The sequence below is a fragment of the Xiphias gladius genome, chromosome 9 (assembly GCF_016859285.1).
Source record: "Xiphias gladius isolate SHS-SW01 ecotype Sanya breed wild chromosome 9, ASM1685928v1, whole genome shotgun sequence".
In the NCBI taxonomy this organism is placed as follows: domain Eukaryota; kingdom Metazoa; phylum Chordata; class Actinopteri; order Istiophoriformes; family Xiphiidae; genus Xiphias; species Xiphias gladius.
Window position 1 is genome coordinate 9940779 of NC_053408.1, and position 17996 is coordinate 9958774.

Consider the following 17996-nt stretch of genomic DNA (forward strand, 5'->3'; position numbering starts at 1 on the left):
GTCAACGAACGTCGCCCGCCCTCTGACCAATCAGCGAGCGGGAAGGCAAGCTCCCTGGCGTCTGGTTGGTCGATCGCGATGCCTCTCGGGGCTCCTCGCCTCCCGCTTCCACACAGGCGAGTTTGCTAGAAATCCGAGTGCTTCCCAAATTACGTAATAGATTCTCATGCCCTAAAAAGGGAAATATGTGTCTAATGTTTGTGAGGAGTAGATTCCAGCAGCTGGAAATTGCATAGACAGACATGCTCTTTGGGCACTTCCAGAGCAGAAACTAGAGCTGTGACTGATAGGAGATCAGATTTCAGACCTCTCTGACAAAAAAAAAAAAAAAAACAGCATATAAGAGGATATTCCTAATAAAACTTCAGTCTAACCAGTCTAAATACATCCATAAAAAAGGAAAATGAAATGTTTTTTGGGGGTTCTGTAATCTACTCATCACAAAATAATCTATTACAGTCTACACTCACTTGTCAGTTTATTATAAACACCTAGCTAAAACTAATGTAGTCTAATACAGCAGTCCTGCAATAAATTCTGCCTTCATTAGGATTATAATGTTCAGTTTATATTTTTTATAAAGGATGGTCTCTACAAGAAAAATCCAAGCAGCATGTATCGCATTATAGAAAGAGGTGTGTTTGTTGTTTAGCCAACCCTCATTGATTTGAAAAGGGGGGGACAAAATAATGGGAACACCTGTCAACATGACGCAATTCAGTTCAGCACCACCACAGTCTACATCCTCCGAAATGATCATACACCCAAAATCAACACCTCTTTAACCCAGTTTTAACAAAAAACTGAACTTTATAACCTTCACGAAGGTAGGACTCATTGCAGGACTGCATTCGTTTTAGCCAGGTGCTCCTAATAAACTGACAGCTGAGTGTGTATGAACATGTATCTCAATTTGGACAGAATTACAAAAAATAGGATATGCGAGTATCAGTGAGACATCACAGCAATCCAGATTTTTTGTGGTGTCATTTTGCCAATTGCAGTAAATTCCAAAATAAATGACTGAATTACTTTGCCACTTATTATACATAACACCAACCAAATACAGTTGTTTACAAATATTACCAAATATATTTCAGCCTGCATCTCCCAAAATTCAGATAAATGGACTATCTATTGAGTCCATCCTGAATATAGACATCAAAGATGGCATGTCGTATGTTTACAACACACATATTGATTGTATAAATTAATGTTGCCGATACATTACTTTAAGGTCCCAGAATGAATTTGTTATCCTCTAGTTGGCCTGTTATGGCGACATGATGAGTTGTATTGCACTGCTTCCGCATACTTTTCGTCATGATGCAGTCAATACTGCATGAATATGGAGGCCAGCTTCTGATGCTGCTTGGATTTGTCTTGTAGAGACCATCCTTTAATCCCTCCAATCCACATGTGGACCCAAAGGTTCTATCAGAACTTGGCTTTTAAGACATGCTAAATACCTGTCATTACTCTGACCTGCAATTCATTAGATGAACTGCCGAAAACAAAAAAATGCAAATCTTCATCTACTAATTATGTGCATTTACTACTAATTTTTTTTGCCAAGATGCCTGTGTTGGAGGGGGTGCGGCAAAAATTCTTGTGAATCATAACATGAGTAGCTGAACTTTTGCACAAAAATATATAAAGGCATTCATGGTTTCACATACGATGTATCCTCGTGGCTATGTTGATCCGCTCACATTGTCTCCAGCACCACCATGAGGTTGACATTTGGGGTTTTGAGTCGGCAGTGCGGATGTCTTGTGGTGTCATTTTGCCAAACACAATGATCCAAAATAAATGACTGAATTATTTTGCCACTTATAATAGATAATACAAACCACATGCAGTTGTTTACAAAGCCGGGACAAAGCTGTGTCAAGACTATTCAAACTAACATGGCACATTTTTTCAATTCCTTCTCCTCACATAACAATAATAATATCTGAGGATTGAAAACCAACTGCAAGGCAAAGCAGCTAAGGAATTCCCACAGAATCCCAAGAGGGGCTGCAAAGCAGCGGCCCATTGCCTAAAAAGGAAGAGTCCAAAATGAAAGAATCAAGGAAGTTACTTTGTTTGAACTCTTTTGTAAACATACAAGGAGCAGATTTTCTTTCCTTTTATATACGGGATTATTATACCAAATGTCAGTGAGAGATAATCACACTGAAGAGCTCTGGATTTCGTAATTATCCTGACTTCGTGTTTGACTATGAAATATTTCCACCACAGGCACCTAATTTATTTAGCCCAACTATTCTGCTACGTAAATACGGCTACAAAGGCAAAACTACAAGTACAAAATGTAATTTCACACTTCAAAAATATATAATTTTTATGTTTCTTCTACTTATACCTTGATTTAAAGAAATTCATCAATAGACACTAGTACCAAATACATTTCACCCTGCATCTCCCAAAAGTCAGCTAAATGGACTATCTATTGAGTCCATCCTGAATGCAGACATCAAAGAGGGCCTGTCGTTTCCTCAGCTCTCAGGTTACCGACAAGGCCGTCCCCTGTGTCCATGCTGGAATGTTAGCAAGGCTGCTCAAGATGGGTGATCTACACCTTCCCCTACTGTCCTACTCCGCTACTGATAAGATGACCTGACTGGTTCCTGCTGCTGCGTGGAGGTGGGACATTGTCCTGACATGGCGGTGTAAACAGTGTGTGTACTCAACACGATAAAGCTTGGATTCGTAGTGCACAAAATACGCATAGACAATTTCATTTTTTGCACGCTTTATCAAAACACATCACAACCAAGGGAGTTGTAACTGTTATTCAATATGACAATCTGTGGACAGAATTCACCAAGTTTTAGTATAAGGTTCCTAATCCTGGCCGAGTTGTTGGAGGATGACTGCATTGACTTTTTTTAGTTTCCTTTTTAAATCTCTCCAACAGTGAGCAATGGGTGCCATCCTCTGGTTAGAAGAAGTAAATGCAGTCAGTGGAATGGGAACACGAATACAAAGATTCTTGTGAATCGTAATGTGAGTAGCTGAACATTAGCAAAAAAATAACTTTAGACTATATGTAGTATATATTCTATACATATTCTAGTATATAGCATTGCTCTAACTCTTGTATATAGTATCTCATCTTTTTCTGATTTGTAATTGAATTTGTTGTCCAATGCTGTTTTCACAGTTTCAAAATCGCTTTCAGCAGAAACCTCAAAGGCCAACTGCTGTCTTCAACCTTAGTAGGAATTGTGTTTAGCTTTGCTGCACAGCTGCGAATCTAAAGCCACTGTGAAGGCGGAAGAATAAGCGCAAGAGAGTGAATGTAATACATGGAGGTGACATATTTTGTCATATCTTAAAAGACCACATGAGGGCACAAAAATTTGAAAATCAAAAGTCTTTGTGTGGCGCTTCATAGGGATGGATGACATGTACAATTTCAGATACAATTTCTTTTAAGTATTGAAATTTTCAGGTTTCTAAAATATATGAGAATGATTTTTATTGTGATTAATGCTTTGACCTGGTTGATTCTCTTGAGCTGATGAGGGGCCTAATATATAACCCTTATATTTTTGTTTGTTTTTGGTATTTTTGTAACCTTTTAACTCTTTTGTAGCATAATTTGTTAGTTTTGGTCAATTCTTTTTTTGTCTTTTTTGTGTGTTTGTAACAATGATATAGTTTCTCATGATTTCATATGGGATATACCTGAAATTTAGACTATTTTTGATGGTAAAGGATTAATGAATATTTAAAACCTTTTCAGTCACACTAACTATGTGGTAATCTCTCTGATTTACTATGCTGTCAGTTGGAGAGAATCAGCAAGAAAGCACTGCTCGAGGTGTCTGACTCAGTGCCATTGTCATGTCCTGTGACAACAACAGCATCAAAACGTGGAGAGGATTCACAAAACTACTGTCTGCTTATAATACTCTCGTGAAAATCTAATATCACTGGATAACACCAACATTTTCAGCCATACTGTAGTCACGTGTACGCAGCTGACTTCAGTGTGACTGGGTTTGTTTTGTGGTTACATCTGTTGGTTAAGTGGTAGGAAGGTGGTTATCTTCTGAGAAAAAATCTACAAGGTGTTATGTGTATAGCTTGAACATAACATGAAAATATTCTATTGTACATTGAACGTGAGCATCATGTTCAGTGCCTCGCTGGTTATAGCATGCCTTTATGAAATCAAACATTAAGTTCTAAGATACTATTGTTTTGACTTCTTATTCTTCAAAGTCTACAGGTCTTTTGCATCCTTTCATAAACCTTTTTTTGGATTTCAGCATTACAGCGATTAAAGTATGTACTGAATTGATATTTAGTGTTACAGCTTTTCCAAAGCTGTAACACTAAATATCATCACTTACCACAAGCACACACTACTGAACATCTACGCTGTATTACGTACATAGCCCGACACCAGCTATTATGTTATCTACTACGTGAGGAAACCAGCCACCATGAGGCCATTCTTTAACAAAACATCTCCAACCACCGCGGAGGATATACCATCTTAACAATTTAGACTGATACGTGTAAACCTACAATCCACCTGATACATCAGCTATGGAGATATAATAATTAATTTGAGCATATAAAACTCGCAAAGGTTTATCGCTTGGAGTAGACAATGATTGCTTATGTAACATTATACTGCAGCATTCATAAACAGTAGATCACTATCAGTAATTAGCTTGGGGTTGGCAATGAGTGCAGCTGCGTGTAGCAGGAAATAATCAGTTGAACATGAGCACAGCACTTTTGTGTAATTAGGATATTAAGCAGACATGAATCCAGTACTCAGCAGTGAAGGGTTCAGGTTATGTCATGTTACAATACAATGAAACAATCTAAATTTGCCTACCGTCACAGATTTTGCCAAACTATATATTCGACGTGTCTCTCCCTTAAAGCCACTTCGAGCAATTTTGCAAATATTACCTTCTTGTGGGCTAATAGTTTGTAATGAACCAGCCGGATAGGAAATTTAGGCATCAACCTAAAATAGGTGCAAAAGTTATCTAAAACTCATAATAATCAAACACATATTTTTAAATTTAAAAGCCATTCAAATAAAGGGGATGAAAGAAACATAATGTTATGTTATTGCACATAGTTTCATGACAGCATCAATAGAGCAGAGATGATCAACCAGCAGGAGTCCATGTTATAAGCAGATCAGTGGGAGAACAATCCAGCAGCAACAACAGCCAGCAACCTTGGCAGCCACATAACACAGAAATACTCCTGAGCACACAAACGTGGCCCAAGCAGAGCCAACAACACAACCCACAACATTCATCTTGGCTTAAGCAACAAATGCGTGCCTTAACTGGTGAAGCTCTTTGGCATCTCAGGGGAACAAATGTCTTGGTCCAAAGCTGTAGGCATCTGTGAGGTAAACCCTCTGTTGAATCTCTTTCGACAAGCAATATTTCTTCCTTCTTCGATTTGCTTGCTAATCAAATACTACAAGAGCAGCAGTGGCGGCATAAAGTGTTGCAGCTGAGTTAGCAGCAGTAGCACAGCAGTTGGCAAGCCAATGAGAGTTTACAAAGCCTGCCTCATTGCTAAAAATTTGATAGGTGTTAGGCTGTCATGTCAACTCCAATTGTCTGCCTGAACCACTGTAGCTTGTAGGATTCACTTTATTTAGCCAAAAAAAAATACAAAAAATACAAAAAATTTACAAATTAATATGGTACTTGACCAAAACAAGTGGAAGAGAAAATTAAGGTAAGTGTGCCTTAGCTAATCTTGTGCCTGTATGTATTTATAAACTTTACATATTTATATTAGACATTCTGCTATTGCTGCAAAGTTACTGCTGGTGAAATTTTAATTGATGCTTTTCATAGCTGACATTTTGTGTAATTAATGATATTTACAGCAGCTTCATTCTGTTGGGTTGTGTCAGTTCCAGGGCCCACCTCCTGCGAATCCAGGCTCACTATCATATCTTATGGTGACACTTGAAGCTGCACTAAAAATATTTTCATTTTAACAGTAGGCGAAATGACTCTATGTATTAGAAAAGTGTCACTTGTAGTGACAAAGCTACAAAGAATTATCACCCATCACTGCAGTTACCCTCAGCCATACGGAATGTTTTAGTGTCTTTTAGATCATTGTTTTGGTTTTAGAACCCGCAAAATACTACCAGCCTGGCACCAAATTGCAAACAGACAAAGTCAGTGTCAAGCTCGTGAACATACTTGTAGCAAGTAGCAGCTAAAGAGACAGAGTTGGTCAGGAGTTGGTGGAAACCAGACCCGAGCTAAAGGGGGAGACTATATTGGACTTCTATTTTTTGCATGGATGGAAACATGACTCCAGATGAAAGCTAAACATTGCTCGAAGTCTGCTGGACATTAATGTTTGCCATATCAACTTTATATGGTGATAATACCTCAATGCTTGTTCTGCTGCCCCAAGCAGCCAATAAATCAATTAATGCTGCTTTGCATGGTTAGAATATTATTCGATACACCTGTGTTTCTTGCCGCTATAACAAGCCAAAAGGCTGTGAAAAAGGACTATTGTGGATCAATGTTGAATCAGGAAGTTGTTGCAAAATCACGGAGGCAGAGATCACCTTTGATTTCAGAAGCGATGTGGGTCAATTTGTTTCATCGCCGCACCACTTGTGTCACTTGCTCTTCTGATGTTACCACAACCACAGGTCTCAACAATTCATTTAGTGAGTAAAATTATATCATAACCAATAGGAATTATAAGAGCAATGCAGTGGTAAAACACAATTTTACTTACAAATTCTGAACTGCCCCTTTAAAAGTTTGCTTATTTTGTGAAGGTCACAGCTTGACTGACCACACATGTCTGGAATCATTCCAGTATGCAAGAGCTCCCACTACACATACACACACACTCACACACACACACACACACACACACACACACACACCCAACCATTTAAATATAAATAGATAAGTAAAAATATACGCAACATACATTAATTGATCATGTTCTCATTCTCTATGCTGTATATATCAGGCTCCTTGTTTATGTCTTCCCTGGCTTTTCACATCTGCGAGTAGGAAAGTGCCCTCCTCAGTCCTGACTCAGATGGTTAGTGAGTATATGTTGCTCACTCTCTCCTCCCCTTGCTTCTTTTCTTTTTTTCTCTCAAGCTGTCTAACTCTCTCCCGCCTCCTCTCCACTTACTCTCTCTCCTCACTCTCTCAATCTCCCTCTCCTTTTGATCACTTCGGTCCCTTTGCTCTACTCCCTCTCTCGTACTCCCACACAGCTCTGTCACTCACTCACACACTCAAACCGGCTCTCCCTGGGCACCATCTCCACCATCGGAGATCGTCATCGACTCTGTGTTTTGCCAGGTGGACGCACTCCCTACAGTCACCATTTCCACCCCGGAGAGTTCCACGCTGGCAGCGCAGCCCCTACCCCGGCTGAGCATCGGGCGGAAGACCCTGGTGGCAGCTGCTGTTGGGGTCATGCTGGTCCTGGTATTGGTGGTCCTCATTCCTGTGCTGGTCAGCTCCGTTGGCACAGGTGGAACAGATGACAGTGCGAGCCACTACGAGATGCTCGGTACATGCCGCATGGTTTGTGACCCCTTCCCCAGCACGGGCACAACGGGAACAGGTGTGAACATGGGCACAGATACAGCAACCACAGGGCTACAGGTGGATGACGAGGCAGATTTGAGTGATCACAGCATCGGCCCGCCACTGCCTACCTACAGTGATCATGGCCCACAAGGTAAACCAGGACGTCCTGGCAAGCCTGGACCCCCAGGACCACCTGGAGAGCCAGGCCCACCAGGACCTAAGGGACCACCGGGAGATGGTGTGGACATAGTACGAACAGGGATATTAGGTTTAGGGGGTAAAGGGGCAGTTAGCACAACTACCTACAACACCACGCCCCGGGTAGCATTTTATGCAGGACTACGAAACCCTCAAGAAGGTTATGATATTTTGCGGTTTGATGACGTGGTGACTAATATTGGCGGTAACTATGAGGGCGCAACAGGCAAGTTCACTTGTAAGATCCCTGGCACCTACTTTTTCATCTACAATGTGCTGATGAGGGGAGGAGATGGCACCAGCATGTGGGCTGACCTGATCAAGAATGGTGTGGTGGGTAACACTTTTAGCTCTTCAGACACTTCTCAAAACACTTCCTGATATTTAATGATTTAATTTTGAATTTAACAAATGGAACAAAGCAGAGTTTTTCAAAATACAAATAGTACAATATGATTTATTTACTGACATGATGAGTTATGAACCCTGTATCATACACCGGGATGAACCGACATCAAAATGCTCAGGGAACAGTGTAACCAGTGTGCTGGCAGTCTAAATTGAGAAGTCATGCATTCATGTGAGTAGTGATTTAGGTCTGACTTGGTATGGTGTTATAGTCAAGTATAATAACAATGCACAGTGGCACGGTGCCAGATTGTGTATCTGTGCATATTACCCATCAAATGATGTAAACGTTGAAGTGAGGGGAAGGAGTGCAGTGCTATCTCTGCTCTGCACACATCAAAACACAGCCTGGGGCAGTGGTTAGTTCAAAGCTGGTGCCCTTTGAAATACAACAAACTTCATGGAACCATGATGAGCTAGTATGCGCTATCAGACTGCCTGTCAGGCCTGGGCGTTTCAATATCGAATCATGATATTTGCTATATTCGCGGATAATTTTGTAATGTCTTTGAAGCCCCAGGTGATGACACTGATCAAACACCATGTAAATCTTAGCCTTGACATTTTCCTGCAAACATCTCAGGAAGCCTGCAGGGGGCTAACAGGGGATGGAAACAATAACCCAAACACCTGTACATTATAATGCAATCCAGTACAATAGCCACTCTATAAGTGGTGTATTTGTGAAGATAGAAGAGATCATTTTTGTCAAGGCTGTTTCATGGAACTGTAGGCTCAAATCTGTGGCCAAAGTTTTTGGTGTTTTACTAGGCTGAATTGCAAAATACACCACATGGTATGTACTTTCAAATAATTTCAAGATACACTACACTCAACACATTTGACTGCATCATACTGTAATATGTCATGTTAAGGTGTCAAAATCCAAGATAAAATCACCGCATCCCAAAATACATCTCTTAGACACAGTATCCACAAAAAATAGACATGTTACGTTTCACACGTTTTAGTTATTGCAAGGTAATCATATTGATGGCATTAGATTGTATATTGTGGGTATTCATGTTAACCCTTCACCCCCTATGTATTGTTCTTGTAAGCTTGGTTCCTAGCATTTTTGTAAACAAGAGTTACAAGCAAGGACGTGCACAGACATTTTAAGGGGCAGGGGCTAAATGAAAAGAGGGCACCCCATCCTTCCCCAAACCTCATCCTGATATTGGCACCCTACATCATATAATATATTCTGTTCTTACACACATACTCCACTTCTAACCTCGTAGAAAAGAATTTTCCACTTACGTTGTTAAAATTATAGCTAATTAAAAAAAATGTTTACATCAGCAACAATTAAGGTACATTTATGTAATAATAGACAGAGTATTAGATTTACAGTCCATAAAACCTGCTTAGTTTCAACTTTAACAAAAGCAAAAGAGAAAAATATACTTATGTGTGTCTAAGAACCTCAGCTAGACAGTGACTCAGTTGTTGGGTGATAATTGCTTTTTAGAGACTTCCTTAAGTTGCCTCCCCCAGCTCTTAATCATTGCCTCTGTTTGCTCTCTTTAGCAGGCACTGCCACTGTTAATACTGTGCAACACACAACATCAGGTTCCATTTTTAGTGGATTAACCTGTTGTCTGCGAGCTCCAAGTCATCGAATGAAAAATGATGAAAAAAGTATTACAAAAGTTCATGCTAACAGTTACAACACACTTACCACATAACCAAACACAAATATAGTCTCTGTGTGTTGCGCTCTGTTTAATGAGGATCAGTCAAAAACAAGGGAGTATTCGGAAATTGGCTTCAATCAAACATGTAAACCAACTAAATAACCCGCATTATGACAAACAACTTAATTTGTCTTTATTCACACATAGAGGGAAAAAAAAGGAAAGTGTAGAGGGAAAAGGTGCAGAGAAATGAATGCTGCCAACAATTAGATGATGACATGGTTGCTCATTAAGCAGGAGCCTGACAGGCCTTTATTATAATAATTATTATAGAAACAACAGTGACAGCTGCAACAGCAACAATGTGATCATTATTATGTATTTATTTGGTCCAGGGGACACTTCAGCCAAAGACGTCAAAGTGGCGTCAAGCCACTTAAGCCATTAATACTCTGCACATCCCTGGTTAAAATCACTGACAGAAATTAGACATTTTTTCACATTTACAACACAGAGGGGGGATACCATATAACTGTAAATTAAACTGTCATTCAGTGTTTATTTGTTAGCAGTGGACATCATGTTGTTGCAGTAAGGCTGAGGGTGGACACAGGGATGGAAAGGACTTTAGGCTGCATTGTCCTCATGTCTATCATCATGCTGTCATCCGTGGCTCAGCTTCTCTTCTCAGACCCTGCAGCCTCTAGACATACACTTTAATACTCCACTGGGGCTAAACAGAACTCCTCGCTCCTATGCTGGTTCAAATTTATATTAGAAAATGTCGGTGAAGTTGCAGCGTAACAACCAACCTGGCAACCCAGATCATTATACACTAGCTAAAGCTTAGAGGGGACATGTCCTTTAGTGGCTAACTGTACAGCAGCTTCCCCCCAGTTTAACTTTTTATTAGAAATGCAAAGGAGATTTGGGTGTTATGCTCCAGATCTAACACCCTCAGTAATTAGCCTGTGTTGACACGATGACACTCATATTCAGGAAAACATGGCATTTTCAGTGCTCCTCCCAGAGAAATATGGAGTTAAGAATAAAACATAAGGCAAGGCGATAGGATGCACTGCAATCCTTCCTCAGAGGCAGATTGACTCAAGCCTGACCCTTTCAGTTGAGTCATGAGAGGAAAAACAAGATATTCACCACGGGGGAGACACACAAAGTTGAACTCTCAAATTCAGCCCACACTTCTTTTCTTAAAATAAGAGTTTTTGGTTCACTCGTATGTGGCGTATAAGTGTGGTCAGATGTCAGCTGATGAAACAGCCAGTCATTTAATGTTTGTGAACATATTAAGCATTTGTTTAAGTAACATTATCAGCTTCGCTAATGTCATCTTAATATTATCCTCTGGGCCTTGTTAGTAGTAATGTATAATAATTACATAATTTTCGTTTTATGATGATAAGTAAATGTATTTTGTTAATACCTGTTTGTAAAGTGACGAATTCCAATATATTTTTCATTGTAAACCTGTTTCTTCAGCATTTCACCATTTACATTTCTTCACCTCCTCGCTCCTTGTCTGTGTGTGTGTGTGTGTGTGTGTGTGTGTGTGTGTGTGTGTGTGTGTGTGTGTGTGTGTGTGTGTGTGTGTGTGTGTGTGTGTGTGTCATACTCCAGGTCAGGGCCAGTGCCATTGCCCAAGACCAGGACCAGAGTTATGACTATGCCAGCAACAGTGTCATCCTTCATTTGGACGCAGGCGATGAGGTTTTCATAAAGCTGGATGGGGGCAAAGCTCATGGGGGCAACAGCAACAAATATAGCACCTTCTCAGGGTTCATCCTCTATGCCGACTGAAGACTGGACAGGACGTGGGCTCAGAGGTGAAAGGTCACAGCCAGAAGACATTCAGTCCCTGACTTTCACTTGGCTCTCACAAGAAGGTTCATGTTGCCCATAGCCACTGGTCCACAAGCAGATCTGTTTTTACAGATATTAAAGGTCAGGACTGGTACAGTGTTTAAGGCTGTGTATCTGTGGCTATTGGTAACTGCCTCCTCATCCATGTGTTCTATTGTATACAGGGTGCCTATGCCACTATTCAGATGGACACGAGCAACATAACAGTGACAGACACTGCCATGTGTCGTGCTGAGCTACAGTACGATTCTGACAGTGCAGAAGCCTCACCATCGTTTTTTGAGCTGTTGCATGTTGCATTTCATATTCAAGTCTGGAAATCCAACAGTCGTGGTGGCTGCAGTGTTTGTAAATGTGCTGTTTAGAATTATGTTGGGATTACTTTTTCTCACGCTGTTTGTATGATAAGATGTCGTGCTTCAAAGACTGAGGAGAGATATTTTGTCAAAAGAAACGCAAGTTTGTCAAATATTGGACGCCGAAATGAGATTACTACTGTTTTAATTGACAGACAGTGTCACAAAATGTATTTTGTCTCAATGTGTTGATTTGAAAAATCATGTCATATCAGCCCATTATATTTGGCATATTATTAGTGTATACACTGTAAATTTGATATTGAAGCTTGATGTCTGAACACAGTCAAAGTAGTGTCAGCTCAATGCATACATCCTATCGTGTGTCTATTAAAAGGATATAGCCGTTGATAGATGTTGTACAATTATATCATGTAATAGTTATAAATGTGTTTATTAGTAAAGATTTATTTATTTGATTCATGCATGCAACATCCGTTAAAATGTTCTGTATGTTTCCACAACTGATAAAGAGAACGACAGTGATTTTAAACAAAGTTTAAATAACTAGTGTGGGCGTAAGGAGCATCTATTGCTGTTGCTTTTACTTTTAATGTCAATCATTTTTCATTAAAAATTGGGTTTTTTGCATTCCCTGACACATTATCTGTTTAATGTCACTCACCTCATCTATTTCTTGATCAGCTTTTCCGATCTCTCATTTTCCGGTGAGACCAGCCTTTGGCACTGCAAATGTTACGCACAAGAGAGCCACGGCGTCACAGCAAGAGACAATCAACGCTGAGATGATCACTGAGGGAAAAGGAGAGGAAATCACAGCTGTATTAAATGCCAAATGAAGCAGGAGATGATTGTGTTTCACAATCAAAGGAGGGATGTGTTTTTTCCTCTAATGAGTGTGAAGACGCTGAGATATGGCGGCAGAAAGTCGGGGGACGGGTGTTAGAACATATCAAGACAAAGCTTAGATCAGTGTCGGAAAGTAATCCAGGGCAAATTAGGCTCTGCTGTGACTGCGACACAAGTGTCTGAGACACGAAAATAGCTTCCAGGCCTAAACTGTAAAAACCAATATATTTTTGTGTATTCTTAAGAGCTCACTTTGATATTATGAAATTCTTTGGACGTAATTCGCCTTTGACATGGGCCACGGAGGGTCCATAACTGTCTCTTAGTTAGTTTGAAACGCCAAGTTGAGGGTTCAAGAACAAAAGTTTTGAAAGTGTCAGGAAATGTAAATTAGGGAACCATGTCAAAACGCACACTTACCCAGTCACTGAAGTTTATAAGACTCGATGTCAGCACAGTGTTACCTGTCCAAATTAATGAAACTCCGTTAAATTCAGCATTTTAAAATGACAGAAAGAGACTACATTACCACACTGTGCTGTGTTAGAGCATCCTGTTGTCCGTTTAGTTGCTCTATGCGATAAAAGACCAGGAAGCCCTCTGGTCTAAACTTAAGCTTGTCTTAAGACAGCAGAATTCCTCCAGACACAATTAAGACTAAGGGTTCGTGCCTGAGCAGAAGTCACCCGAGCCATGGGGCAGCTGAGCACTAGCACAGACTGTTTCTCCTTGCAGGATGTATGAGCACATCGTCAAATTAGAGACTTCATGTCACAATGTCAAAGACAAACGCCCCCGGAACGCCAGAAACAGCTTCCACTGCTGAAACTACTGAAAGTGAACACTGCCTGGGAGTCTGCAACATCTGTACTTTTCCTGACGTCCTTAGGGAGAAACACAAACAGACCAAAAACATGCTTGAGAGACCACAAAGTTTATGCACCTGAATTCATAAGCAGGCAGTTTGTCTGCCTTCTTTCCCAGAACAAAAATAACTTTAGTCATGCCATCATATTAGTAAATAATATTTACATCATTACATCATACTGCATAGATAAACACGAACCCCCTATCTAGCCATACACCCATCCTTTTTAGAGTCATTTATCGAGGTCAGAGTCACACTGGCAACAGGGGTATGCCCAAAACTATCTGTGGAAAATGTAGAAAAACTCTCTTGGCAGGCACCGTCTTTGCCTCATCCTACAAAACTGGGTGATCCTCACTCAAGCTATTGTGCTTGTGTAAGTGACACAAACCCCTCCTCGGGGTAGTTTGGTTTTGATGGTGACTTTAGCTGAACAACCTACCCAACAGGACACTCTGGGGCCGGTGTTAATTTGTGATGAAACAGCATCTGGACTGTACGTGACGCTTGAATGTTTGACTCACATTTCATCTCATGTCCTCCCCAACTTTGAGCAGGTCCAGGGTTTGAAGATAAGTATTCCTCTGAGAAGTGCTGTAAGCTGCTTTTTGTTGACATAAGCTTCATCTCTTGGAGTCGGCCGTGGGGATAATTTGAGATTTTCTACTGTACCCCTTTTCATCATGTATAAGTACAGGGATTTTAAAGATTATGTCCCTATTGCAGACCTGTTTTAATTTAGGTAATCTCCAGCGTATGCAAACGTAACTGAAGGAAATTTTGATTCATTCACTCCCACCCACTCCCTATCAGTAAACTAAGGTGGCTTTAGCTTGACATTTGCAGGGGCCAATTGGTGAGGCGTAAGGCTTATCAGGCAACTGCAGAGTGCGTGTGCATGTTAGTGGGTCCGTGTGCGGGAGTGTTTGAGTCAGCGCAGGGTCAGTGTTCGTGTGTGTCCATACATGTGTCTTTAGTCTCTATGAGACAGGAGAATGCTAGGCTTAGAGAGAGAACCTCCTCTGAAATGTCTAAAGTGACGTTAATGAGCCCTTGGTGTTGTTATATCGAGCGTCTTCACTTTACTCACCAGGGGAGATCCAAATTAGAGGTAGATGCTTTAACTGTCGAGCTAAATTGCCTTTCATGCTCATACAGCCTTCCTCCCACTAAATATACAGCCAACTGGCCACACTTATGTGCACAAATTGTTTTACTTGAGCATCTAAGAAGATGGTCTCTTAGATTTTGACACAAACACCACAAAAATGTTTACTTGGCTGCACAAATAGTCACACATACTAATACCTTTGACATGGCAAAAACACTAAGCACACACTAGAAAACCTGAAAGAAAACATGGCTAAGAGTCATGCTAGCATCTCTGTAAGGCTGCACTCTGAGTGGTGCCTTGAGAAATTAGCACTAAACACAAAGTTTAGCTGGGGCTGATGGGAATGTCATTAATTATCCGGGTATACGGTCATACACCGGTGCACTGGACAGATTAAATGAATGTCTGTACAAACTTTTGTGCCAATCCTTCTGGTAGATGTTGAGATGTTTCACAAGATAAGCGAAAAGTTTGAATGGTGCTGATGGTGTTAGAGGAAAAGTCATGGGATTATCAAAGTCACAAGGCTTCATCCCTGAAGACCATGAATGTCTGCAGAAAAATTTCATGGCAATCCATCAAACAGTTGCTGAGATATTTCAGTCTGTACCAAAGTGGTGGACCGACTGAGTGACCGCCATCCATAGAGCTATGCCGCTAGCGTGGCTGAAAAATCAGTGTCTCCTCAATACTGTCTGGCTGTCAATAACAACTGACATCGAACAGAATCTTGCCAGCTGCTCTGCCATCCTCTTCAGACCTGTTATCAAAAGGGTCACCAAAAGCGTATATCACCTTGGATCCTCAAAATAAACAGTAAGTCTTATGCGTACACTAGCTGAACTCATCCCTCAGGCTACAATCTGAAACAGCATAGTTATAGCACCTCACTGTTTTTTTGTTTTTTTTTTCTACTGACCAGACGTGTGGGGTTACAGTAAAGTAATGAATTAAGCTTTGGGAAAATTTCTCATAACTCGGACGGAGGGGTTATCGGAAAAACATATAAAATATATAGGTTATGTTCCCAAAATGATGAAAGGATACTTACCATTGCTCGGGTACAGCAATGTAGTTTTAGGATAGGAAGCTTGAAGAAAAGGGATACAAATCTTGGAAGTAATGGTGAAATTGCCCGTCCCTGGAGTAGAACAACAAACTTATAATGGACTTCATATGTTAAACACTAGCCCGCTGTACAGGCAATTCAGCCTACCAGCTTATGTTCTTTTGACCGACTACAGTGTAGATGCCGTGCCTTATAGTAATGGATGTAATACAACAAAGGATTTTGCGCTTTACTCACGGCAGTTATTGGGTAAGGTTGCCCCAACAGAAAATCCGGTGTGTGACAAAAACTGCTATAGAGATATACTGTAATTGGTACACGGAAGAACCTTCGCCGGCTTTTATGTACAGTCACAATATTGCTACAATAAACAATAAAGACCACCAAATACACAGAATTTGCAAGCTGTCTTGTAAAGTATTACCCAATTTCTCATCAAGGTTCCAGCCTTAGAGCATGAGAAAAGCAACTGTGTCACGAAATAGGCTGATAAAAGCCAAAAGGAACATTAACTTGTGGTAAAAATCTAATAGTGTGAGTAGATGTAACATCACAGTAAGCGACATACAAGCATGACAACATGCAATGCTTCCTCCACTTCTTTCCCAATCATCATGCTTGATCTGGGGACTGTCCAGTGTGTCAGTGACTCAATACCAATGGCCTTGTTCCCTCATGGTCCTGACTGAGCCGGGGCTAACGCGTAGGGACAGGTTGAGTCATGTGGGCGGGGACGCTCCGCTGGCGTGTTGCCTGTCTCTTCACCTCACCGCAGTCTCGTGGATGCAGCCCGACAGTGGGTTACGGAGAGGCTGCGAGTGCCCCTTTCCTCAGCATGACACTAGATGCCAGAGTTCAAGAACACTACAGTCATTACGGTTGCTCAGGCCAGTTTATTCTACCCGTTGGTGTCGAGCTGCATTTGTGACTTGTTGTGCTAGGGGAGAGTGGGCACATCACTGTGGGTTTTTTCATCATTGCTTTTTCTGTTGATTTGCACTTTGTCAAAATGACTTTTTTCTTCTAGTCGATTCCCTCAACTAAAAGAAGTGGTCCTCATCAGCGAATAACTTACAAATTCTCATGTTAAATAAATTCTCATGTTAAATATTATATATATCTATGAATAGATTCAGAAGACAAATCCACCCTCTTGCACATCGTGGGATTAACCATCTTTGACGTCCAAAACATTCCAGGAGATATGGCATTTCAAGAGTTTTGTACCTCAAATGTAACTACATCTTTACAGTTCCCATCTCTCTTTAACCTGAGTCATTCACTGTTGCTTCCTTTATATATTTCCCAGAGAAACCTTTGTCAACCCAGGGAGATGTCAAACAGGATTTATTTTACTTTTTGTCACTGTGGGTGTAAGAAATGCTCAGCTACTTTGCCAATACTTGTTTTCAGCCAACTTCAGCAAACTGCTTTCAAATAAGATTTTATCCAACTGATTTTAAAAATTAAGTCTGGAAAGATGCAACAACATTAGGAAATTCAATGCAGTCTAACTCTAGATATATGAGTCAGTCAGAAAGTAAGCAGAAAAAAGAAAACCCTTCACAATCAAATAAAACCTTTCAATAAATCTTACCCTTATAATGTTCGGTTTTGCCAGAAAGGTCTTGGTTTTACTCTGCACTTTTGTAGGCCTTAGTGGTAGTGTTGTACTAGATTGTGTTATATAGTCAGTGTTTATAATAGATTGTACGCTACCATTCAAAAACATTTTTGTAGAAAATATTTGTAACCTCTTTGCAGACAAAGCAATCTAAGTACTAGAAAGCTTGAACAAATTCTACTGCCCAGTAGACTACTAGCTGGCTTAATATGACTTTAAAAGTAAAATAACATAATTTAATGTCTTAATGTTAGGTTACCTCAGTTTCTGTGTGGTGTCTCTTCAGGTTTGTGGTTTTCCTCCCGGTGGTTTTGAAGCCGCAGGGCTCCTTTCCCGACAATAAGTTACTACACACGTTTTCTCTCAGTGGCATTATACTTTAATTGGGTCCAAATGTCATCCTGTTTTGTAGCTGTCATGTTCTTTTCCCCTC

General features: G+C 40.5%; 1 protein-coding gene and 1 long non-coding RNA gene across 3 annotated transcripts; both read left to right on the forward strand.

Moving 5' to 3' along the window:
• The first annotated feature begins 2924 nt into the window (after positions 1–2924).
• Positions 2925–3762, forward strand: LOC120794631. The gene is made up of 2 exons (XR_005708146.1): positions 2925–3015; positions 3173–3762. It is a non-coding gene; the product is annotated as an uncharacterized LOC120794631 (long non-coding RNA).
• Positions 3763–7460: 3698 nt separating this feature from the next.
• LOC120794476 (C1q-related factor-like) lies at positions 7461–11659 on the forward strand. 2 transcript variants are annotated; one of them, XM_040135584.1, is made up of 3 exons: positions 7476–7631; positions 7683–8126; positions 11480–11659. In XM_040135584.1, the coding sequence occupies exons 1-3, from the start codon at positions 7479–7481 to the stop codon at positions 11657–11659; spliced, it is 777 nt and encodes a 258-aa protein (XP_039991518.1). In that variant the 5' UTR covers positions 7476–7478. The 2 variants fall into 2 exon arrangements, with proteins under 2 accessions (XP_039991517.1, XP_039991518.1); XM_040135583.1 differs by having other exon boundaries at positions 7461–8126.
• The last annotated feature ends 6337 nt before the right edge of the window (positions 11660–17996 follow it).

Bases quoted from the DNA above. Each gene is read 5' to 3' on its own strand.
- LOC120794476 (XM_040135583.1), top strand. From the start codon at position 7,479: ATGCTGGTCCTGGTATTGGTGGTCCTCATTCCTGTGCTGGTCAGCTCC. The intron at 8,127-11,479 runs GTGGGTAACACT...GTCATACTCCAG, and splicing joins ACCTGATCAAGAATGGTGTG to GTCAGGGCCAGTGCCATTGC.